The 26,002-nt window shown below is 37.4% G+C and overlaps 1 protein-coding gene across 1 annotated transcript in view; it reads right to left on the bottom strand.

The window, feature by feature from the left end:
• CNTN6 (contactin 6) overlaps positions 1-26,002 on the bottom strand; it is a 395,429-nt gene that overhangs the window by 205,805 nt on the left and 163,622 nt on the right. Inside the window, exon 4 of the mRNA XM_006168594.2 lies at positions 3,340-3,466. Within this exon, the coding sequence (XP_006168656.1) occupies positions 3,340-3,466 (127 nt within the window). The remainder of the gene's footprint in view (positions 1-3,339; positions 3,467-26,002) is intronic.

Raw genomic sequence — 26,002 nt, 5'->3', positions numbered from 1 at the left:
TCCCACAGTTGACTGAGTTTTTAGTCCCAGACCAGTGGCTTGAAATTCATGTCTGGTACGTGTGTGTTCATGCCCAAGATCCTGAGAGGAGAATGGAAGAGAAGGGACTGTGCCATAGCCACCTCCTGGAGGGGTGATTTCTCACTTTCTATCTCTGTCTCTTTCTCCCCAAAGAGCGTATGTGCCTGATAGCAAAACTTTCTCAAAAAAAACCAAAAAACAAAAAAACACATTTTATTGCTTATGTACATTATCTGAAATATGTCGACCCCTTGCTTTATCAATGAAATTGGGTATGTAGCTGATATTTAAGCATTAAAAACTTGTCTTTTTCCTTAGACTCTTTTTAAAGTTTCTTGTCTACGAATATTTTATAATATAATATTAGAGATGAGCTAAACCAGGAAATGGAAGTTGGAAATAAAAAGCTATTGTAAATTAAGTGCCTTTAGATTTCTAGCTTATGCTTATTTTAGAAACAAAAGCCTTTTAAAAATGTTAGAATCCATAGTCTTCCTTCCTTGTATTTATTCATGTGTAAAACCAGCAAATTATCTTAAACATAATTTTATATCTTTCTATACATTAAAAGTCAATTTTGTTTTTGTTTTTGTTTTTTGTTTGAGAGATTTTTGCTATGTGGCATGTGTGCTTGCCAGGAAGACAAGAGAGAGACAGAGAGACAGAAAGCAAGAAATCACTCCCTGGGGGATGGCCACTCCACAATCCCTTTTCCTCCATTATCCTCTCGGGATCTTGGGCTTGCACGCACACATGTCCGGCGTGAGTTTAAGCCACTGGGTCTGGGACTTGAACTACAGTTGACTACATGGGAGTCCAGTGACATAGCCATTATGCTAACTGCTGTTCCTGCCAAGAGATATTTTTATGCAAGTACATGATATATTTATTAGTTTATTTATTGATTTATCTTATTTTGGGGAAGGCCTTTATTTTTTAATTTTATAGAGAGTCATATATTCCTTTCCTTCTCTAACAAATTCTACCATCCCCTGTGATCAAACAAATTAGCTCTCAAAAACAAAATTACAAGGCTGGCCCCATGGCCAGGTTACGGGAGTTGGATTTCACATGGCCAAACATGTGGTCCAATCCCAGTTCTGGCAGCTTGAAAACCATGCTGGGCACAAGTGTGGAATATAGAGATAGGGAGAAAGAATGTGGCATGATCATACCCCATTGGGAGGTTCTTTCTCCTTTTCACCTTCCAGCAAGTTAAAATGAATAGGTAGGTAAGTAGGTAGGTAGGTAGGTAGATAGATAAAAAATAAAATTACAACTTTAAGTATTATGTGATCCTAAAAAATATTTTCTCTAACAGATGAGTTGTAACTTCAAGACAAGGAATCCTTATTAAGTATAATGGGAAGACACAGCTTTCTAGCTCTTTGGTTGTAAAAGGAAGATGCTGAAGTCAGCTCAACAAAATATGAGATAAGGTGTAGTTGCAAAGGCTGGCAGGTAATGTGATGATTAAGGTAATGGATCCCACATGGTTAACTGTGGTTTGAGTTCTGGACTTAGCAGCTTGCTTTCTTACTTTTCCTTTCTCTCTCTCTCTCTCTTTGGTCAAATTAAATAAAATAATAATAAAATAAAATAAAAATTATTTTTTTAAAAAAGGTATAGTTGCTTTTAACTTTGTGCATTTAAGTCTTTTAGCTAATTAACCTAGACAATTTTAAAATCAAAGTAATCATGTATACAGATGCTGTATTTTTTTTTCAGATGCTGTATTTTTGCTACCACCTAAAAACTAGGCAAACTAGCTTATTTTGCCAAAACAGACTGAAATTGTTACCTATTTTGTATGTCAATTCAATATAACTTCTAAATGTTGACTTTTAAAAGATGCTTTCAAAACTCAAAGCTCAGAAGTACGTTATTCTCTTTTCCTGTTTTCATACAACATATGAAATTCATTATCAACAAAATAGCTTTTTATTTACACATGTAAAATTTATATATGCATATATATTAAATTTGTAGATTCCACCATATTATTGATCAAATTCTACCTTTTTTGTAAATTTGTAAATAAGAATAAAATATTATTGGCTCTAATTCACTCTATTATTCCACAGGTAATATAAGAGGAACAAGTACAGTGTTTTTTTTGTATTTGCCCAGAACAAAATTCTTTCTGCCTTAGAAAGTATATACTTTTCAGTCTGTTTTTCCAAAATCAACACTTTTTGGGAGGTGGGGAATGCTGGTAGAGTCACAGAATTTTAGCTGACAAAATAATTTTAAATTTCCATCTTGATTAAATACTTTTAATGTAACGTTTTTTATTGTCATTGTACTGGGGCCATAAAGGGAGTAGTCTCAGATTGGGGTGGAGATGGAGAAGTGCAAATGAATTTGTACTCTATTTTCTCAAATTGGGGGAAGAAATTATCCTTTCTTTCTATTATTTTTCTTTTCCTTTTTCCTCATTTTTTCTTCCTTTCTCCCCTGCATTTCTTCATTTGTGTCCTCTGTCCTCTTTCTCTCTTTTTTTCAGTTGTAACCACAATAGGGCACATCATGGAATCGATCTTTTTTGTTTGTTTGTTTAAACGTTTATTATTTTGTATTTATTATTACTTGTTAATTTGACCAGAGAAAGACAGAAAGAGAAAGAAAGAAAATGAGAAAGCAAGTCACCAGGCATAGGGCTCAAACCACGGTCAACCATGTGGGAATCCAGCCTCTTAACCACCACACCACCTGCCATCCCTCATGGAATCAATCTTAAAAATGAATATTCTGGGGCTAACAGGTGGCATGGTGGTTGGGGCACTGGATTTTCACATGGGCAACCATAGTTCCAGCCCTGATCTTGGAAGCTTGAAAATCACACTGGGTGCATGTGTGTGTTTGCCCTAAATGCCAAGAGAAGAAGAGAAGAAAAGGGATTGATTGCTGTGTGGTCATCCCCTCAGGCAATTATTTCTCATGTTCCCTCTCTCTGTTTCTGTCTCTCACTTATGAACGTGCATACCCTATGGCAAAAAAAAAAAAAAAAAAATCAACAACAACAAAAGGACAAATATTCTAAGAAAACCTTATCAACAAGACAAAGATATAATAGTGGCTACCTGGAGGCTGAGGTGGTAGGTAATTACAGCCTGGAAAGTGGCATTGAGGGAACAAGTGGCAATACTGGATCTGTAGATATCTTTAACTCAGTGGTGGGCATCCAGCAGCACAACTATGGAAAAATTCGTTGAGATGTGCACTTCAAATTAGGGTACTTTTAAGCACTCTATTGTTTCACAGTTTACCTCCATGAAAAAGAAAAAGACACTGTAGTGCCTAGAGGTAGGCTTTTACCTGTAATGGGGTGAAGGATAGCCATTAGCAGCACAATTCAAGATGATTTCGGATTTTGAAAAATCCAAAGGAAAAATGACGTCTTGCGGCTCTTGGATAAAAATAGGACGGCTCAAAAGACCATTACCTGGGAAAAGAAAATAACATCACATGAGAATACTTGACCCTGTTTGAATGCAAGTCTGTATTAAGTATAAGTCAATTTACATTTTAAAAACATTTTCATTTTTTAACAATCTCAAATTTATGGAAGATGTCACAAAAACTGTACAAATAAATTTTTTTTCTGAACCATTTAGGATAATTTTGCAAGTGAATACCCTATCACTCTAAATAAACTAGTGCACATTTCTTGAAAATAAATGGTCACTGTTCTATATAACCACAATGAAGCCAACATCCAGAAATTAACATTGATTCTACATTAGTATTTAATTGTTAGGCCCTATTTTACCAATTTTTCCTAATCAAAGCCTTTATAGAAAAAAATAGTCTAGTTGAGCATCACAAATTTTATTTGGTATGTCCTTTTACTACATTTTATTTTATTTTTGAGAGATTTTTTGCTATATGGCATGTGTGCTCGCCGGAAAGACAGACACAGACAAAAAGTGAGAAATCACCATCACCTCCAAGGGGAGATGGTCATGCTACAATCCCTTCTCCATTCTCCTCTTGGGATTTTGGGCACCCATGCACATGTGCTTGGTGTGAGTTTCAAGCCAGCAGCTCTGGTACTTGAACCACAGTCAATCATGTGGGAGTCCAGCACATTAATCACTATGCCACTTGCTGGTCCCTTTCTTAGGTCCTTTTAACTTCTTCCATCTGGAATAATTCCCTAGTCCTGCCTTGATTTTTCTGACATTGACACTTTAGAAGATTGCAAGGCAGTGATTTGATAAATTTCAATTGACTAGGGGCTTATCTGAGCAGTCACTATGAGGATGGGTACAGGCTTTTTCTCATAACAACAGGATCTAGCTGTATGCTGATGATGCAGGTAACAAAGAATTTATAAAGACTGAGGATAATAATAAAATCAGTAAAAACTGTCTCTTCTTTAAGTTATTACTCTGAAAATGTAAAAGCCACTTAGTATACTGACCTCATTGTCTTGCCCTCTACCCCTCCTTTTCCCTTCTCCAGTGGGTACACCACTGTGTCTGCTGTTCCATTACGACTACTGTCAAGGATACTGTGTAATTTAAAGTACAGCCTATCGCGTGCTGCCTCAATTTGTCTTCTATCTGTCCCATTACTGCTGAGGTTAAATGCTCATTTGATTAAGGTGCTGCCTGCCAGACTTCTCTACTATAAAGTAACTTGTATTTTATTTTATTTCTAAAATTTTGCCAGAGAGTATGTGCTTTACTGTAGAGAAACAGGGTGAGAGAGAATAAGAAAATATCCCCCTACGGGGCCTGGTCACACTGCAATACCTTCTTCTCCATTTCTCCCTCTTTTTTTGGATTTTGGGTATGCATGCATGTGCGCCAAGTATGTTTGTCAAGCTGCAGGTCCAGAACTTGAACCACACATTTCACTTTAACCACCAAGCCATGGGCAGGATCATCTTTCTTTCTTTCTTTCTTTCTTTCTTTCTTTCTTTCTTTCTTTCTTTCTTTCTTCCTTTCTTTCTTTTGTTCTAATTAGTATTGTGTGGTTAGGGACTTTAGACAATGCAAATATACCACTTCTCATTAAACACTTATAATTTTTTATTCAGATATTTCTATCAGTATAGCCTACTTTATTTATTGGTATACATCCATGGCTTCTTATTTTACTAAAAGGATGATAGTCTATTACTATTTATTTTGACATTCAAATTACCACTGTCCTTTGGGTAGCAGAAGCCTATTCAAGATGGCTTTGGCTTTGTCGTTTGATATGTCTTTGTTATTCTCTGAATGCTTCTTTACCTTGTTTCCTTTTTTTTTTTAAGGGCCTTTGCCATGGGGCACATGCACTTGCCAGAGAGAGACAGTGAGAGAGAAAATGGGGAATCATCCCCCCACACACACCACACACACACCCACACACCCAGGAGGGCTTACTATACCACCATCTCTTCTATTCTCCTCCTGGGATTTGGGCACACACACACACACACACACACACACCTGGCATGATTTTCAAGCCTCTAGGTTTGGGAATCAAACCACAGTCATCCATGTGAGAGTCCAGCACTTTAACCATCAGGCTACCTGCTGGTCCTGAACTCTTGACTTTCTAGTAAAGAGAGAGTTCCAGGCTCATCTTGTATTTCTCCTGCCTCGTCTATGTAAGTAGTCATTTTTTCCCAAAGGAAACCTAGTTTCATTTGTTAGAGAATGGTGTTTAGATCCTTTGATCTGGATGCTAAGTGTATTCATTTTGGTTAAGGTGCTCTTGTTCCAAGGCCCTCTCAGTGAATGCGTACATGTTCAGACTTTACATGTGTGTACGTGTGTTTATCCATAGTGATTGCAGTGGGCACAGTTCTTTCCTGTTTGTATTTGTAATTCCCTGATTAGACTGTGAGGACCTTGGCTACCATTATCTTTAATGCATTTATGCAGGTGATCAATCCTCTTGGATATCATTTATCACCTAGTACAGCCACCACCCTCTTCACCCTGCACAGTTTCTGACACTTGCTCTTAGTTGTACCTCCACGCTAGCCCTGAGTTCACTTGCTGGACTGCTCTTCCCTCCTCACCTTATGCAGATTCTGACCACATTCAGGACCTCCCTCCCAGTGGATGCCCTCTTTCACCTCAGTTGGGCTCTGATGCACTGTGCACAGCCATATTCCAACATGGATAACCTCGTCCATGGTGCAGGGTCTAACACCTCACACTAGAAGACCCCCTTCCCCAGCAGACTCCATCTTCCCTCTACCTGGCTGCAACACAGACTCTGGGCTAACATCTCTCTGCCTTCCCTTGATCATGGAACACCCCTTCTCCCTCTCAGGTCCTGGTATATCCTGGGCCAGGCCACCCACTCTGGACCATCACCACCTTATCCCCTGCCCTACACAGATGCTTTTCTCACCCATCTGGCATTCCAGTGCCTCATGCTGAGCTACTGTGGCTCTGGTCTCCCTCACACATGTGGATGCCTACCTTGCTCAGTTCCATTTAATGCCATTGCACTGAAACACTGTAAAAGTACAGGGATGGGAAGAAGGAAAAATAATTTATTACTTGGGCCAGCCTATACCCTGGTAGTTAAGGGAGCCAGATGCCATGTGGCTAACTGTGGTTTAAACCCTAACCCCAGTGGCTTGGAAAACATACCAGGTATGTGTGAGTGTATTCCTAAAATCCTGACAGGATGGGAAAATGGAGAAGTGACTGTAGCACAATCTTACCCCACTGTTAAGGGAGCCAGATGCCATGTGGCTAACTGTGGTTTAAACCCTAACCCCAGTGGCTTGGAAAACACACCAGGTATGTGTGGGTGTATTCCTAAAATCCTGACAGGATGGGAAAAATGGAGAAGTGACTGCAGCATGATCTCACCCCACTGGGGGTGCTTTTTCTCTCTCTATCTCATTCTGGAAAGTGCATGTGCCCTCTGACAAGAAAGAAAGAAGAACGAACGAACAAACAAATGAACGGATGGATGGATGGACTCAATATTCATGTTTAAGAGGAAAATTTTGTTTTGATGCATAAATATACAACAGAAAGCATAGATCTGATCATGTCAGGACTTAATTTTAGGATATCCAGTCCATAACTCCACTAGTTATACTTGAGGAACATATAAACACACAGTCATTTTCCCTGATATCAAGCACAGTTCCAGGGAATCTGGAAACTGGAAAATCTTTTGCAGACCATTCATGCCTGACTTTTGGGTTTGGAAAGACAACAGAGCCAGTGGTTAAGAGTGAGTACCCTGGAATAAACAGGCCTCAGTGGATTTGAGCAAGTCTCTTGTCCTCATTGGTAAAACAGAGGTAGTGCTTAAATTAGATGGTTGTTTTGAGATTACTTCCTCCTCCATGCTGAACAAGTTTTCTCAGCTGTAAAGGCTCATTGAGAAAGAGTGGCTTGCTAATGTATTATAGACATTTCTTACTCTAATGCTTAATGAAATGTGTAAGATATGATAACTACAAATAAACACCAAACAAATGAATAATGTCTTGATAAGAAAAAAGATATTCTGATATGATCACCTTAGAAATAATCAAACAAGGATAAAAAAAAGAAGAAACAATAAAAGACAGTTGTTGAGTAAGAATAGTCTGTCCAGGAGCCAGCAGATGGTGCAGTGGTTAAGGCACTGGACTCCCACATGGTCAACCACGGTTGGAATCCTGGAGCTGGCAGCTTGAAACTCACACTGGGTGCATGTGCATCAGTACCCAAAATCCCAAGAGGAGAATGAAAGACTAGGAATGGTGATGTGGTCATCCACCCTGGGGAGAAATTTCACACTTTCTGTCCCTTATTCTCTATCTTGCAAGTGCATATACCCTATAGCAAAAATTTTTCTTTAAAAAAAAAAAAAAGGAGAGTCTATCCAGGTTCAGAAAAGTAAAAGTGTCTTGGCTCGCTAATCCTGTCCCCAAACCCTGTAACTTTTACTGATGAAACAACAGCATTCTGAGGATTCTCATTATCATCTCCAAATCTGGAAATAAGCAATTTGTATAAACATGAATTGCATATTCCTCTTTCTTCTTCTTGTGGAATGGTAACAAATGGACTTCTGAGGAGAAAAAGGTAAAATAAGGAAATATGAGTAATAAAACTGATCATTTCACAGACTAATAGTTTCATGCCTAGACACTCACTTGGTAAAACCTCCAGAGCCCAGTAGAAAAATGTTATGTCTCCCAAAGATGACTCCCAGTAGAAAAATGATATGTCTCCCAAAGATGACTCTTCCATAAGCTGTCTTGCTGCACATGATTATAAAAAACAATTGGGGGGACCAGCAGATGGCATAATAGTTACATCACTGGATTCCTAGCTAGTCGATCACATTTCAAGTCCTGGACATGATGGCTGGGTGCATGTGTGTGCATGCTCAAAATCCCAAGAGGAGATTTGAGGAGAATAAGTTGCAGTTTGTCCATCCTCCCAGAGGGTAATTTCTTGCTTTCTGTCTCTCTCTCTCTCTCAGGTGAGCACACATGCCCTATAGCAAAACTTTCTCTTAAAAAAAGAAATCTTAGAATAAAGTGAAGCACCCAAATATTTTTTATTTAATTTTTATTTTTTGCTGGAAAATTAATTTTATCTGAGAAAGACAGAGAGGGAAAGGAGAAAGCATCCCTCACATCCCCTCCATGGGAAATGGTCAGGCCCAAATCTCTTCTCTTCTATCTCTCCCTCGTCTTGGGATTTTGGACCCACATGTTCTTGCACCTGGTGTGTTTCTCAAGCCACCATGTCCAGGATTCAAACTGTATGACTGATCAGGTAGGGTCTGATTGCCTTAACCACCAGGCCATGGAGCTGGCCCAGCAACCAGGTATTCTTAAAAAAAAAAAGAACAAATAAAAAGCTGAACTTTTCCAGTCACACTATTCCTTCAGGCTATATAATGAGGATACTTATGATATATCTGGTTTCCAAACTGAAGTTAAGAACAAAACAGGTCTAAGGCATGATTAAAAGAATGTTAAGAAATATCCCTTCTTATTAAATAATAAGTGAATTTTCTGCATATAGGTCCTCATACATGAACAATATGAGAAGAAATAGAATAATAAGTATGCAACTATATTGCAGCAATAAAAATAATACATCATGACAAAGATAGACAAACATATCTAATCTAGAAGAAAATATAACTCAGGGAAACCTAGGAAATTTTTCAAATTTTTTTCATGCTGTAGATGAAGAGTACAAGGTTAAAAAAAAGAACCATAACGGCAAGATGAAAAAAAATGCACAATAGAATCTGATAAATTAGGAGGCTGCAACCTTAGGGAGATAAATTGCAACCAAAACATCATCATTAAAGAACTAATAAATCAATTAGAATAGGCAAGCAACCACACAGACACCCACTGAAAGTTAAATTACTGATATAAAGATTTGAGTTAATTATAATTAATATTGAAAAAATCACAGATAATGAAGAAATTGAGGAAAAAGCATTAGATAAGAATGGTAGATAAAGATCCCCGATATCAATGAGTTGGAGAATCAAACAAATGTATCAGACAATAACAAGACAATTTCCTGAAAACTAAAAGAACATTCCATGTTTCAGGAACAATTGAGAAAGAAAGGGCACTCAGCACTAACACATCTGGCATTTAAAGACTGATCTTCAAACTTAAAGAAAGGCTTTACAAGAAGATCAGACTGAAATAGCAAAGCATCTAAAAGAATGCCCCCCCCCAAAAAAAAATCAGACTAACCTCAGATCTTAAACTGTAGCATTTGATACCAGATTAGATAAAGAAAAATCTACAAATATCTGAATGAAAGGGTGCACCCAAAAAGATATCTTGAAAATAAGATGCCCAACATTCTTGAACATTAATAAAAAATAATAATTAACATTAGAAAACTAAAAATAACATAAACAATTACTCTTCAAGAGATCATTTAACAATGAACTCCATTCTAGTAAAAAAAAAAAAAAAATCCAAGATGCAGATCTGAAGAATGAAGGAGGAATAAGGGTGCACATTGAATAGATTTAAACAAAACTTAAGAACCATGTTAGTTTTAGATATAAAACAGAGTATAAATGTTATGCACTTGAGTAATGTAAGCATAACAACATAAAGAGAAAAGTGAGGGGTCTATGAGCAGACACACTTAGAAATACATGCCTGCAAATATTACCATCTTTCATAGCAAGAAGTCTCCATGTATATGTGTTTGTACACACACACACACACACACACACACACACACACACACACACACACACACACACACACACACACACACACACACACACACACACACACACACACACACACACACACACACACACATATATATATATATATATATATATATATGCTATATTTTGCATATGTCTGTCCAAAATTCATCTTTTAAGTATTGTAAAGGGATTAAGAGGGTAAAAACCTGATCCAATTATGGTGTCAAAAGTTGAGGCTTTGGGCGATTAGTGATTGAATGATTAGGGTAGGGGCCCACATGATTGAGTCATGGTAGGTTTATAGGGGAGAAAATGAGGCAAATAGAAGACATATGGATATAGATCATTCTTTCCTCAAAGTTATACCTGCCACCATTTTATAATGCCTTTGGACCATCCATACAGTCAGAATCAGACAGCATCAAGAAAATTTCCTGAAAATTAAAAGACTACTCCAAATTTCAGGAACAATTGAGAAAAAGGGACATTGAACATTAGACCCTCATGGGAAGGTGCTAGATTCATGTCCCAATGTCTCCTTGTTTAAGAGAGGTGAGCACAGGTGCCTGAAATCCTGACTGGCTGAATCTGGAGGTGGAATAGGGCAAGATGACCAAAAAGAGAGGTGATCTCTTCCTCTATCTCTTCCTCTATGTTTCTCTCTCTCTCATAAATGAAATAAATAAGTAAACCTTAAAAAGTGTACTGGAGGCTAAGAAAGGTACTGATATTTTAAGCTATTATAAAAATTAATAATTAAAATATTGTATTCAAAACATAAGTACTATAAAATCACCTATAATTATAGTGGTACTCTATAAAAAAAAGTTTTATTTGGCAGCAAAGCAAGAACTTTTCAATAGGTGAATCCAGAAAAATAAATGCTTTAAGGTGATAATTAAAAGAAACTCATACAATGCTTTTGAAAATGCATATGGGTTTTGACCTATTTTTCTTCTTCCAGTACCTTATGCAGAATTAAAAAGAAAAAAAATAATCTTATGAGGTGCTCAAATCTATCAGGTTTTCTTATAAGGTTCTTTGTCATTCCCAGAATGCTGAAAATTTTTATTATATTTAAGCAGTCACATTTTTGAATTTCTGAAAAGACTATGACCCACTCTATGGAGAACAGCTCTTAACCCATAGGAGTGGACCCTTAAAGGTGTGTTTCTTTAATTTACCCGTTTCTCTGACAAGACTGACTGAATTGCTGTGCTTTTTTCTCTTGGGACATTGGAGATAATATTAAGAAATGCTAATCTCTGTTGGTTTCTTAAATAGAGATGAGACTGTTCATGAATATTAGAACATTCATGTTGCATAAAACTCATGAAGAGGAGAGAATGCTAGACTATACAGAGATTGAGATAAATAGATGATAGATAGTTAAGTGGCAGAATGACAGAGAGAAAGAATAATTGAGAGAAGAGAGATTTTATTTCCTGAGATTTTGAATGATTGGTTACAGTTTCCAGCAAGATCTGCCTCTGGTTATGGGAGACATCAACTGTACAGCTGTTATTTCTCACAATGAAAACAGCCTTGAAAAAGGCATGTCAATAAACCACAGTGAGAGACCATTGTTTCACTACTTGTCTTCTGTCTAAAACTACAGAAGCATGGACAATCTGAGCATGCAGCCATCTGCTTTTAGAGCAAATCAACAGGGCAAACTTAAGTGCTTTAAAAGGCCCAGCTAAAAGAACACAGAACTAAAATTGGAATGTCCATGGTTCTACCTGAATCCCATTTCTTGGTCTTGGGAAAATTTCAAGTTTTCCAGAGAGATAAGACTATAAATCTCCAAGGTCACACAAGAAATAAAGTACTAGTGATCTCTCAGTATTACAATTTTATCCTTCCAATTTATTTCCCCACCCAGACTCCTGGCAATCCTAGAATTTTTTGTATCGCAGAAGTCTAACTTGCAGAGAGGTGGCAAAGCCTATGAGGGTGATTTATGTGCCACAAATTAGGGCTATAGCCTGCAGTGCTACACACTAGTTGGTCATCGGGTGAAAGAGGAACACAGAGCCTCGTGTAAAAAAGAGATGGACCATATATTTACAAAGTGGCAGGAAGGCTTCAGAGCCTGTGAAGGTTGGCCTAACTTAGCAAGCATCTTCATGCTCAAGGGAGAGTAATATTAAAGAACAAATAAAAAAACACCATGCCAGGTCAAGAGTGACACCATGAAAGTAAGAGAAAGTTAAGAAAGTTATATTTTAATCCTTTTAATGATATATTCTCCCATTTTTTTGGTTGTTTGTTTTATTTTGTGTTTATCAAAAGGCCCCACGTTTTCCTTTTTTCACTAAGCATTGCAAATTATGTGGCTGATTCTGATTAGCGTTTACAGAAGTTTAATGATTTGCTCAGGACCACACCATGAGTAATATTCCAGAGTTGGCACTTAAACCCAGTGATTTTAAAGTCGTCAAACTACAGTAATTACAATATATCCACTTGAATCCTACCTACTTCTAGCACTAAGAGAGTTCTACTCTCTCTGGCTTTCTTTTTGTTCTACTACTTAGCATCTGCCTTGGTTTTCAAAACTCAAGTTTTGTTTCATTTTAAAAAAATTATTTATTTTATTTATTACTATTATATAAAATTTGCTATAGGGCATGCAAGCTCACCAGAGAGAGAGAGAGAGAGAAAAAGTGAGAAAGCAAGCCACCAGGTCTGGGACTTGAACCACAGTTAGCCATGTGGTAGCCCAGCACCTTAACCACCATGCCACCTGCTGTCCCCAAAACTCAAGATTTTTTAACTGGTAGAATCTAACCTAAAATAAGCTAAATTATGTCTTTCCTGGAATTCAAATTCTATAAAAGAAAGAACTCTTTTCTTTTTTTTTTTTTTTTGACATTTTCCTTTTTTTTCTTCCTCTCCTTTTTCTCTCTCTTTCCTCTCTCTTTTACCAACATTCTTTAAATATCCAGGCAATTCACAAAATTTTAAAATAGAAAAAAAAAAAAAAGAAAGAAAAAAAACACAAAAAAATTAAAAAAAAAAAACCAACTCAGAGAAATGTCCACCTATTTTACAGGGAAAGGAAAAATAATGCCAGGGAGGTCAAGTGTCTTACTTAAAAACTAGTGGCAGGGACCAGCAGTTAGCATAATGGCTATGTTGCTGGACCCCCATGTAGTCGACCGCAGTTCAATGCCCAGACCTGGTGGCTTAAACTCACGCCAGGTGCATGTGCGTGCATGCCCAAGATCCCGAGAGGAGAATGGAGGAGAAGGAATTGCGGTGTGGCCATCCCCTCTGGGGGGTGATTTCTCGCTTTCTGTCTCACTGTCTCTCTCTGTCTCTGTCTTTCTGGTGAGTACACGTGCCCAAAAAGAAAAAATTCTCTCCAAAAAAAGAAAAAAAAAAGAACTAGTGGCAGACCAGAGTCTTAAAATTGGAAGACTGAACTCTGAACTTGAATTCTGTCTATTGATATTTAGCTCGTGAAGGATTTTATGCAGGGAAAACACATCAGGCTCATTTTATTGGACAAAATAAAAAATGAAACTTCATCAAGTGTGTTCAAAAATAAAGATGATAGAGCTACAGCTTAAAATATATTGATGCGAGTACGCTCCATGGCCTAATGATGAAGGCAGACGAATCGCACATGGTCAACCCCACAATTCAAGTCTCCGACCTGAAGACTTGAGGAACATGCCCAGTGGATGTGCATGCATGTCCCAAATTATGAAATGGAGACCATGAAATGCACAAGACCATTTCACATGGGGGGATGCTTTCTCCCTCTCCTGCTCTATCTCTCTCTGACATGTGAAAATGAGCTCTGGCAAAATTTTAAAAATAAAAAAATAAGTAAAATGCAATAATTGGATTACTGTAATAGTCTAAGTGAAGATTTACTATTTTTAAAAAATAAATTTATCATGGATCATGTATGCTTGTTGAAGAGAGACAGAGAGAAAAAGAAAGTGAGAAGCCATGCATGATGCCCCTCACCAGGACTGATGGCCATCAAACAATACCTTCTCCATTTTCCTCTCAAGATTCTGAGCATGCACATATGTGTCCAGTATGTTTTTCAAGACACAGGGTCTGGGACTTCAATCACTGAGTCAACCATGTGGGATCCAGTACCTTCACTACCACACCACCTGCTGGTCAGCCAACTTAACCTAAAGTGGTGGGAGTGAAAATTGGAAGTAAAAATAAAAAGGTAATTTTGCAACTAACTGAATTTGGAACAATAATAAAATGGAAAAATATTAAATATTGCTTGGGAATTGTTGTCTTTCAAATAAAAAGGGAGAAATAAGGAAGGTCTACAACTAGAAGAAAATACTAATTCCATAATGGATATATTGATTTTAGAGGACTCTTGGGGCTTACACATTTAACTATGTAACAAAGAGTTGGACATATTCATGTGATTTAGTGAGGGCTGATTTTTGAGATCATTGTTCTTTAAATTCTAATGAAAAGAAAATTTGATTCCAATAATGGTTTCATGATAAATGCTCTACAAACATGTTTGAAATCATTTCTAAAGTGTACATTTAAAATAGTTTAAACTTCAAGCATTGATGAGAATCAAACCCTACTTTGAAACTGGCACTCTTCTGACAAAAATGCAAATTTGTATCATCTGTGGCTCTTTGCTCAAGATAACACCAAGGATCTGAAAAGGAGGAGTTTCCTGATTATCTAGCAGTGGTCATTATATTTCTTTCATACAGGGACCAGCAGTTAGTGTAATGGCTTATGTCGCTGGACTCCCATGTAGTCGACTACGGTTCGAGTCCTGGACCCAGCAGCTTAAACTCACGTCGGGCACATGTGCATGTGTGCCCAAGATCCCAAGAGGAGAAGGGATTGTAGCATGGCCATTCCCCCTGGTCAGTGATTTCTCGCTTTCTGTCTCTCTGTCTTTCTCTGTCTTTCTGGCAAGCACACACACCCTATAGCAAAAACCTCTCCACCCAAAAATAATAATAATATTTCTTTCATACAATAGACATTTGAGAAGACTCTCCTTAAATGAAAGCTAATTTTAACATAACAGAACCCTTCTGGTTACTTTTGCATAAGTTACTCTAGAAAGAAAGAATGAACGTTACACACATGGTATAAAGTTGGAGATCTACTGTTCGTCAATCCAGTCAAACTTCTGTGGTGACTTCATGATTTGAGGGTTAAGCATAAAACCTGCCTGAGGGACCAGCAATTAGCGTAATGGCTATGTCGCTGGACTCCCATGTAGTCGACCGCAGTTCGGGTCCTGGACCCGGTGGCTTAACACGCACGCCGGGTGCATGTGCGTGCGTGCCCAAGATCCTGAGAGGAGAATGGGGGAGAAGGGACTGCAGCATGGCCATCTCCCCTGGGGAGTGCTTTCTCTCTTTCTCTCTCTCTGTCTCTCTGTGTCTGTCTGGCGAGCGCACGTGCCCTATAGCAAAAACCTCTCCAAAGAAAAAAAGAAAAAAAAAAAAACCTGCCTGAAAAGTATATAGCATATTGGAAGTGGCATACAGATCATAAAGTAAATCACCATGAGTATTCATTACCATACATTTCACATTCTGTTGATCTTTTCAGGTTAAACCAGAAGAAAATAAAATTTTAGATTATTGCTTATTTAGAAAGTGCCAGTGCCCAATAATAAAATCCAACATTAATAAATTCAAGCAACATTTATTAGCTCTGTGTATTGTATCTTCTTTATCCACTGACAATGCAAAAAAAAAAATAGATAAATGGATTACATCCAAGAAGTTGACAATCAAATAGAGCAATTTTGGCATAAAGTAAGTGCTGGAGACAAAGCTGAACTTGTACTTGAATTAGCTTATTTGACTCTTGTGAGAATGTCTGGGAGGTAGACTCTAAAGTGCCCATTTTAAGGATGAAGAAACTGAGAGTTAAAGAATTTAATTCATGTGCTCAATAACAGTTGAAGAGTAGTGGGCTCCAATTTTGAATCTAGATAATCTGACTCCAAGACTCATAACTTCAAATCACTGTACTATATGCTCCAGAAAAGGAAACCAGAAATAAAGCAATTGAATAAATACAGTATTATATAAGTATTATACCAAAAGCATAAATATAATTTTAAAGAAGACGTGAGGAGGAAACGATTAATTCTACCCAGAGGAAGAAAAACAAAATAGGCACTATTTGAGTTATGTGTGAAAGAATAAAAACAAAAATACCATAGAAAGGGAACTTACAGTGAAGAAATTACAACAAGAATGACTTGAATAAAGATATGAAAATACCTGTCATTCAAAAAAACATAACGTTCGGAAGGTAGGAGAGTAACAAAATATAAAGATGAGATTTAGAACAGTTTTGAAAAACCTTAAATGACATGGCAGAGGTTTGAACTTGATCCGCAAACAGTTAGGAAACATGGGAGTGTTTTCAGTTTAAAGCAGGATTATGACATGTTTAGATCTATGACTCAGTGGAGGAGAAATAGGGGAAGAGAAAACACAGATCAAGGAGATTATTTATCAAACATCTGAAAACACTGAGATAATTGGGCATTGTCAGTAGGAATAAAGAGAATGCGAATGATGCAAGAGCTATTTTGAAATACTTAGAGGAAATACCAACAAATTTTATAACTGATTTGATATGAGGGATGAGGGAAAGACAGCATTAAAGATCACTCTGAGCAAGCTATTATAGATAAATGCAAGAATAAATGTGTGTTGAAGTCTTTCACTGTTAAAGGAAAAAGGAGAAGAGAAAGATGAAAGGCAGTGGAAATGAAAGGAGATGAGAAAGTAGATACGAGTTTAATTTATTTTTGATTCATTTGTTGAAGCAGCATTTATTTGTGGGCTTATTATGTGCAACAACTATCGTAGGTCCTAAAAATACAGCAGTGAACAAAACTGCCAAAATTACTGGTATGATAGAGCTTGTATTTGAATGGGGGAGATGTAAGATAAATCAACAAATCAACAGATGGTTGTATGAGATTGTTACAAGTACTATGTAGAATATAAAGCTAGGGGACCTAGGAACTCAGGATTGAGATGGGGGTTCTATGATATTGGGTCATCAGAAAAGTCACAACATATTTTTCAATACAAAAATGTGTCATGACTTTTCTGACAACCCAAAAGAAGGCAATGAAGAAAGCATCACTGTCTGGTGGAATCTGAACTACAGCCTAAAGAAAGTAGGCAATAACACACACATGGAGAAAACATTTTGTATCGAGGGAGAGCAAGTGCCAAGCCCCTGAGGCTAAAGGAGTTGACATAACTTAAGTGAAAGATAATGGTGTCTTGGTCCAATTCTTAGTGGATTCAAGAATAATAATAATGATTAATTATTGGATAATAAAAATAATTGGAGTCAAGATAGGCTGTTTTGTAGATTGAGGCAATGAGACATGCAATGTCTTGAAAAAGAATATAGAAGTCATGGATGAGTATAAGGTATTAAGCCTAAAATGTTGGAGGGATACATTTCCCATTTTCTGCAGGGAGGAAACATTGTATATGTAGGGGATCAAGAGTTTGATTTCATAAATCTTAAATTTGAAATTTTAGCCATCCCACTAAAAATATATAAGGAATTGTTCAATAGAGGAGTCTGGAGTCCTGGAGAGAATTACAGGCTGATGTTATATGCATTTGAGGGTTTTTAGAATGGCTATATATAGCACAAAACAGGTCTAAAACAGAGCCACAAGACACAGCAATAATGAAGATTAGACTGGTCAAGAAGAAATACTAAAAGGAATGAGGGAAAATGGCCAATGTTATAGGAGATGTCCTATGAGAGTAATAGACTAGAGTTTAAAATTAAAGCAAGTATTTTATTAGGAAGAAATAGTCAGCTTTGCCAAATAGGAATGGTATTCTAAATAAGATGAAAGAAAAATATGACATTGTATTTATCAATGTAGATGAGGTCACTGAGGACCAAATAAGAGTTATTGATTAAATAAGTATATTTTTAAAAGAGTTATTGAGAAGAATATGGATCCTGAATGGAGTGTTGACAAGAAGGAACATGAAGAGTTGGAGACAGTGAATAAAGGAAAATAAAATGAAATAAAAATCTAGGGAGGTTTTTTTTTTTTTTTTCTTTTCCATAAAGAGGGTCAGAGAATTAGGTAGTCCTAGAGTAAGGGTAGGGCCAAGGATACATTGTGGTGAGGGTATATCATAGCATATTTATATGCTCAGGGCATGGTTCAATGATGGTTGAGAACATAATGCAGGAGATAAAACTGATAGCTGGAATGATGCTCTTGAGGTGACAAGGAGGCACCTAGTTCAAGATGTAGTGATTGATGCTAGAAAGAAGTCTTATTTACAGTAACAGTAGGGAAGACAAAGTTAATGGAGACAATAGGTATGGTGCATGTGTAGTTGAAAGCACGTCAAAACTATTTGCTGGTGTATTTCTTACTTTCTTAGCAAGTGAGAAGTAAGGTCATTTGCAGAGACAGATGATGGGAGAGGAAATATGGGAGAATTGAGAATGATGGCGTCTGAAATAACTATTAGGAGAATGGAAATCTATTTACACTAGAGACATGTGATGAGGCATACCAGAAAATTTAATAAAAGATTTTGGGATCAGCAGTTAGCGTAATGGCTATGTTGCTGGACTCCCATGTAGTTGACTGTGGTTCGAGTCCCAGACCCGGCAGCTTAAACTCACGCCGGGTGCGTGTGCATGCGTGCCCAAGATCCCAAGAGGAGAATGGAGGAGAAGGGATTGCGGAGTGACCACCCCCCCCGGGGGGGGTGATTTGTTGCTTTCAGACTCTCTGTCTCTCGCTGTCTAGCGAGCACACGTGCCCTATAGCGAAAACCTCTCAAAAAATAAATAAAAATTTAAAAAAAGATTTTAATATGGACATAAAAAGATTACAGAGTGATCAACCTAGTACTTTTTTTAATTTATTTTTTTATTATTATTAACTAGCCTCTTAACTATTAGGTCATCAGGAAAGTCATGACATATTTTTCTATGTGAAAATGTATCACAACTATCACAAGATCCAATACATGACAGCAATATAAGGAGAAGAAAACTATTGAGAATGCAAAATAGTCTGGGTGTGGTGGCCTGCACTACTTGGGAAGCTGCAGAAGAGAACCAGGAGTTCAAGGCTGGCCTAGGCAACAACACAGCTGGACCCTGTCTCAAAAACAAAAAGAATTCCTAGTGATTGAAATGTAAATGAACTGTGCCCAGTGGAATGTAAGTGAATTATTCTGTTTTTCCCTTGTGGATAAACCAGGCCTTTTGTTTATGTTGTAACAGCATGCTTGAAAAATAATTCACATACCATGCAATTTACCCATGATAAACCTGTTTTGCATCTATTTATACATTTATTTTGGTATTCCTTATTGCCTATGCATATGTAGTTGTTTGAATTCTCCTCTGAACAAATTGAAACATTTTACTGGTTCCCTCATTAGCTAATGAGTTGAACAATATCTTTCACATGTGTTCATTTATATTTGTTTGAGATTTGTGATTTTGCTGTTTAAGAAAATACATCATTACGATATGCAAATTTGAATTGACTGAGGGACTTGTAGACTCTAGTAGATAACTACTGTACAAGGGGAAGTCTAGCTGGAGACACAGGCAGAGTTGGGTGATATTACTTTGTAAAGGGTGGTAACAACATGAAATTGAAATAAAGAGAAACTAGAAATGGAAATTAGGGATCAGCACTATCTACAAAACTGACAAAAGCAGGAAAGCAGTGAAAATTTTGAAGAAGAATTATATGAGAGAATGAGAATATTTTGCCAGGGGATCATTGTATTAGTTTTTGTTATTGTTGCTGGCATAACAAATTACCTCAAACTTAGTGTAAAAAACAGTACACATCACGTAGTTCTATAGGTCAAATTTCCAAAATGGGTTTCACTGAGCTCAAGGTGCCAGCAGGACTGCATTTCTTTCTACAGGCTCTAGAAAAGAGTCCATTTTTCTTGCCTTTTCCAGTTTCTAGACATTGCCTACCTTCCTTGGCTTTTGAACACTTTTTTTTCCCTCTTTTTCTTTTTATATATTTTTTCCATTTTATTTTATATTTTACTTTTTTTTTTGGCCAGAGGGTGCATGGACTTAGCAGTGTTGATGGAAAATAACCAACTCTAAAAAATTAATAATTAATAATTAATGTGTTTATTTCTAAACAGAATATGAGTGACCCAGGCCAAGAGAGAAGGCGTCCATGCCTTTCTTTGGGTGATCAGGTACAGGAGTTCCTTTCGTCTAATTTTGAGAGTGACAGACAAAATTAGTGAAGAGATTTCCATTGGTCTGGGCCAAAAAGATGGGACATGTGGAAGCGGGAGCTTGTAGGTTATAGGTGGGTTCCACAATTTTTAGGTTGGTGATTGGAAGGGAAGATCTGTGTTTTAGGAAGAGATTCCTAAAAGAAATGCTTAATCTACATCTCCAGGAAAGGGAAGTTCTGTGTTTTGGGAAGAGATAAGCAAAAGAATAGAATGTAATTGGTTGAAATACACATCACAAAGATACTATGCCAGGGACATGATGTAGGAAGAATCCTGTTAATGGAAAAATTGGTCTGTTAATGTTTGTGGGTGTGAATCCCCCAGACCCTCTGGAAAGGACTTTGGAAAAAATAGGAAAAAGCAGTCAAACTTCTGAGAAAGCAGAGAAAGACAGAGAAAGACAGAGAGAGACAGAGAAAGACAGAGAAAGCAGAGAAAGACAGAGAGACAGAGGGAGAGGAGGAAAGCACTCCTCCCACCAAGTCCCACCCCTACCCTCTCTACCATGAAGCAATGGAATGCAACAATCTCTTCTCCTCCATCTGGCCTTCCTTTCTGGATTTTGGGAATGCATGCACATTCACCCAGAATATATCTCAAGCTGTTGAGTCTACGGCCCAAACAGTGCAGTTGGCCATGTGGCATCCAGCTGCTTTTATCACCAGGGTTGGAGCTTGACCCCATTTTTATTTTGAATTGCCAGATGGCACATGTGATTTCCACAGAGACAGAAAGGGAGTAAAATCACCATCCAATGGAATGTGGTCACAGCACAATCCTTCTTCATTTCTCCATCTTGTTGGAATTTGGAACATTCACACAACCCACCCCTCCCCACCCCCCGCCAGCATGTTTTTCAAGCCCCTACATCTAGGATTTGAACTAGAAGTTTGCCATGTTGGATCCAGCTCCCTTAACCACTAGGCCAGCTCTGGACATCTTTTCAACCTTCAAAGCCAACAGCAGTAGGTTGAATCTTTCTCACATAAAGTTAGTCTGAATATTTGTTCACAACCTCATTTCCCTCTGACTTTTTTTTTTTTAAGAGATTTTTGCTATAGAACATGTGCACTCACCAGAGAGATAGAGATACAGAATAGCCAAGCTGCAATCCCTTTTCCTCTACTATCCTTGGGATTTGGGGCACACATGCACATGTGTCCAGTGTGAGTTTTAAGCTGCTGGATTTGGGACTTGAACACTGTTGACTACATGTGAGTCCAACGACATAACCATCATGCCATCTGCTGGTCCCCCTCTGACTCTTTACCTGCCTTCTTCTTCTACCTTTAAAGACCCTTCTGAGTGCACTGACCTACCTACCTAGTCCAAACTAATCTATTTTAAGATGAACTAATTAACTAACTTAATGCCATCTGCTTGCTTAATTCCCTTTTGCCTATAATCTAATGTCTTCACATATCCCAAGGATTAAGCCATTAATATTTGGAGGCCATCATTCTTCCTATTACATCCATCATGAGAGAGACCCAAAAAGAGAGTTTTTCTTTTTTCTTTTTTTTTGGAGAGATTTTCACTGTAGGGCGCGTGCGCTCGCCAGACAGACAGAGAGAGACATAGAGACAGAAAGCGAGAAATCACCCCCCAGGGGGGATGGTCACGCCGCAATCCCTTCTCCTCCATTCTCCTCTCAGGATCTTGGGCACGCACGCACATGCGCCCGGCGTGAGTTTTAAGCCACCGGGTCCGGGACACGAACCGCGGTCAACTACGTGGGAGTCCAGCGACATAGCCATTACGCTAACTGCTGGTTCCCCAAAAAGAGGGTTTTTAATAAGGAAGTTATAATCAGTGTTATATCTGTTGAGTTATGGATGTTAGTAATAATAACAAAAAAAGACATGAATAATAACAGCAAGGCACTAATGTTGGTAATCAGGAAGCCTCTTGTCTATTCTTCAGGAGAAATTCTATTATCAAAGTCAAGATGCATTGAAACACATAGGCCAACCTGCAGGTAATTTGAAGACTAAAAGAAAATTATGGTGGGTGTATAGTATACTCTGTAAAGAAGACAGATGGCAAAGAGCAAGCGGTAACCACAGCAGGACCAAGAGAAGCTGTGTGTACGTGTGCTTCAGTTTTGGTTACCTAGATGTTTAAGATGAGAGACAAGCCTACCTGCAAGTCAATGCTAAAGGCCAACTGAGGAAACTCAGAATCTTTCTTTTGAATTTCTGGGTCTCTGACCCTATTACTTCCCCAATTTTAGAGTATTTCAACATTAACCTTTAGAAAATAACAGCATGCTGTCAAGTACACAAAGTACCTAAAAGCACTTTCCTAAAATGTCCCTGAGTAAAGATATAAGAAAACCCCCTAAAACCTATTATTATCATTGAGGCATTACAGTGGCCTCTTGGTTTCTCTCTGAGATAAGAGTATCTCCCTGAAATGGCATTAACTCCGTGAACACACCAATAACAGACTAAAAGGAGAACATTTGGAAAATAGAAATAAATGAGAAAAGCACTCTAAAAAATCTGTGAGTAGCGAACCAAGATATGCACGCCAAATGTTCAATATTTGATGATAAGACATAATTTTGGTAACTTGGTGTCTAGCTAGGCACATTGATGCATCAGTTCTGCTTCATGCTTATTGTCAACATGAATATCTTAATGAAATCAGTGGGTTTAGGCTAGATGTCACCCAATTGGCCTCTTTTGAGAAACTAAGACACTGCATCTCATCCCCCTGTATATCATCTCTGCCTTTCTGCCTTCTCAAGTTGAATTCTGTCATGCCAGGCACGTACTTCTCCTGCTGTATGTCCCATGCAGAAATGCCACCAAATTTGTCAGAAAAGATTTGCCCTTTGTGAAATTAGTGTGATTACATTTTATCAGCTCATATCTTTCTAGATGTTTGGAAATCTCATTCCTTATTACTGTCTCAGGGATCTTGCCTGCAGCCAAGGGCAGATCAGTTCATTTATAATTTCCAGGATGTTCCTGAACTCTTTCCTCACAGACAGAGGTGAAGTATTTTCAGTTGTGTTTTGCTTCTATCTCCCTGTAACTGGAAAACTCTTTTGCTATGATTGTCTTCATTTTGCTTAAAATCTAATTTATTTAAAAATAGATTTATATTTTCTCCAACCCATACAATAAAAATTTCTTATAAATTAAGATTACTGGCTGACCAAAAAGCTTTTATGTATTTCTTGTCCTTGGTAAAGTTATATTTTTTATAAAAATATTCCTTGTAGTGTTAGAGAGAATGAGCACTTATTCTATTTCTCTCTTGCTACATCAGTTTAAACTTCATAAACACCATAATTACACTAGACTGAATTCGAATATGAAATAAGAAAATGAAATAGCATCCTCTGATTCATTATGCTATATTGTCTTCTTCCCAATATAAAGATTAAATGACAGGGATAGTTTATGGGGATGACAAACATGAAAGAGTTTATTTTTTTTCAGACCCATAATCAACACAAGATCTTTTTTTTTTCCTTTTTTCTTTTATGAGCAGGAAAACCGGTTGATTCCTGGTGTGAGAAAAGCTCTTGACATTTTCTCTTTATTTCTTCAAGGTTCAGCTACTTCTGAATTTTAGTGTCTGTTTTTCTCACTTCAATGTTTGAACATAAACAGTTTCCCTGAGATTTACATTGATTTTGTAAACATTATACAAAGATGAGTATGCACCAAGCTTTTCCTTCTTTTTCCTATTCTTGTTTCTCTTCCACATTTTTTCTTTTTTATTAACCTTTTTTTCACTGTAGGGGAAAAGTTATATAAGAAAAATATGTGACACTCCTCATTGCTGTGAAGTGGCATGGATGTGTAAGAAAGACTGGGTCATCAGAAAAGTCATGGCACATTTTTGCATAGAAAAACATAAGCCTTTCCAAAAACCCAGTATTTAACCAATCAGTTATTTTTTAAGGTTTATTCATTTATTAAAAAAAGAAAGAAGGAGAAAGAAGACAAAAAGAGAGATAGAGAGCTGTCCCTAAAAGGGTCCTCACACCATGATCCACCTCCAACCAGCCCTGAATGATGATGTGCTCAGGGAGATCCCCAGATATAAACCTAGAACCTTTCTCATCTGGATCCAGTCACATTACCACTATACAATTGTCTTGTTTCTCTGCCAGCAACTTTTTTAGCTTTAATGTTATTTTTATGCCATTATAAAAATAATAGACATTTGGAGACTGGTAGGTGGCATGTGTGGTTAAGCTGCTGAACTCCCACATGGTCGACAGTGGTTCGAATCTTGGACCTGGTGGTTTCCTTTCTCACTTTCTCTTTTTCTCTTTCTCTGTCTCTCACTGGTTAAATAAAAAATAATAATAATAAATAATTATTTTTAAATGTCTGTTTATTAAATAATAACAGATATTTGAGCTGCCAGGTGGTATGGTGATTAAGGTGCTGGGTCCCACATGTCCAATTCTGCAGTACGAATCTTGGTCCCAGTGAGAGACATGCCAGGTATGTGTGTGTGAGTGCCCCAAAACCCAAAGGAGAATGGGGGAGAAGGGACTGCTGCAGGTTATTCCCCCTTGGGAGTGATTTCTCACTTTTCCCCTCTCTCTCTCTCTCTCTCTCCATTGAGCACATGTGCCCTGTGATAAAAATCTAAATAAATAAATAAATAAAAGATATTCATTAGGAAGTGTTTGCATGTCTTTAAAAGATAAAGAAGGAAAAAAAAAATACAGTTTTGCCACCACAAAATAACTACTAATAGGATACTGAAAATGATAATTCAAGGATTTTTTTTTCCTGTACTGGCCTGTTAATTTTTAACTTCTGCTGTTATTCAGTTAATGATAAAATATAAGCATTTTACCTGTTATTCATTGGCCTTTGTGGAAATTTCTTTTTAATGGAGCAATACATTTTGAAATGTTCATAATTTTATTGTGTGACCAATATATTGCATGAAAATATTTAGGTTGCTCCTCATTTTTGTTTTCTGATATAAACAATGAAATAATGTGTTATTTCTATATTTAGCATTATTTCCTTCACATTACTTCCCTTTTTTTCAGAGAGATTTTTTGCTATAGACTGTGTGTGCTTGCCAAAGAGAGAGACAGAAAGCAAGAAATCACCCCCTGGGCGGATGGCCATGCTACACTCCATTTTCCTCCTTCTTCTGTTGGGATTTTGGGTAGTTGTGCACATGTACGCAGTGTGAGCTTTAAGCCTTAAGCCACTGGGTCCAGGACTCGAATTGCAGTTGACTACGTGGGAGTCAAGTGATATAACCTTATACCATCTCCTGGTCCCCACATTATTTCTAGAATTGAAATGATTGGTTCTTAAAGAATAAATGTTTGGGACCATCTAGTAATTATTGTTAATTTTCAACTAATTGAATGTCCTGAGGTCAGGGAATGCTTTTCAGTATAAGTGATATATGTAGTGGGGTTGGAAAGACAATGGTGAGGATAATGTTCTCAGTAACTTGCTACATATTATATGTACTAACCTGGCATTTATTTTCTGATTCAAATCTTTTTTTTTTTTTTTTTT

Source organism: Tupaia chinensis, unplaced genomic scaffold, assembly GCF_000334495.1.
Source record: "Tupaia chinensis unplaced genomic scaffold, TupChi_1.0 Scaffold145889_1, whole genome shotgun sequence".
NCBI classification, from domain to species: domain Eukaryota; kingdom Metazoa; phylum Chordata; class Mammalia; order Scandentia; family Tupaiidae; genus Tupaia; species Tupaia belangeri.
This window is presented reverse-complemented; position numbering and strand designations above follow the sequence as displayed.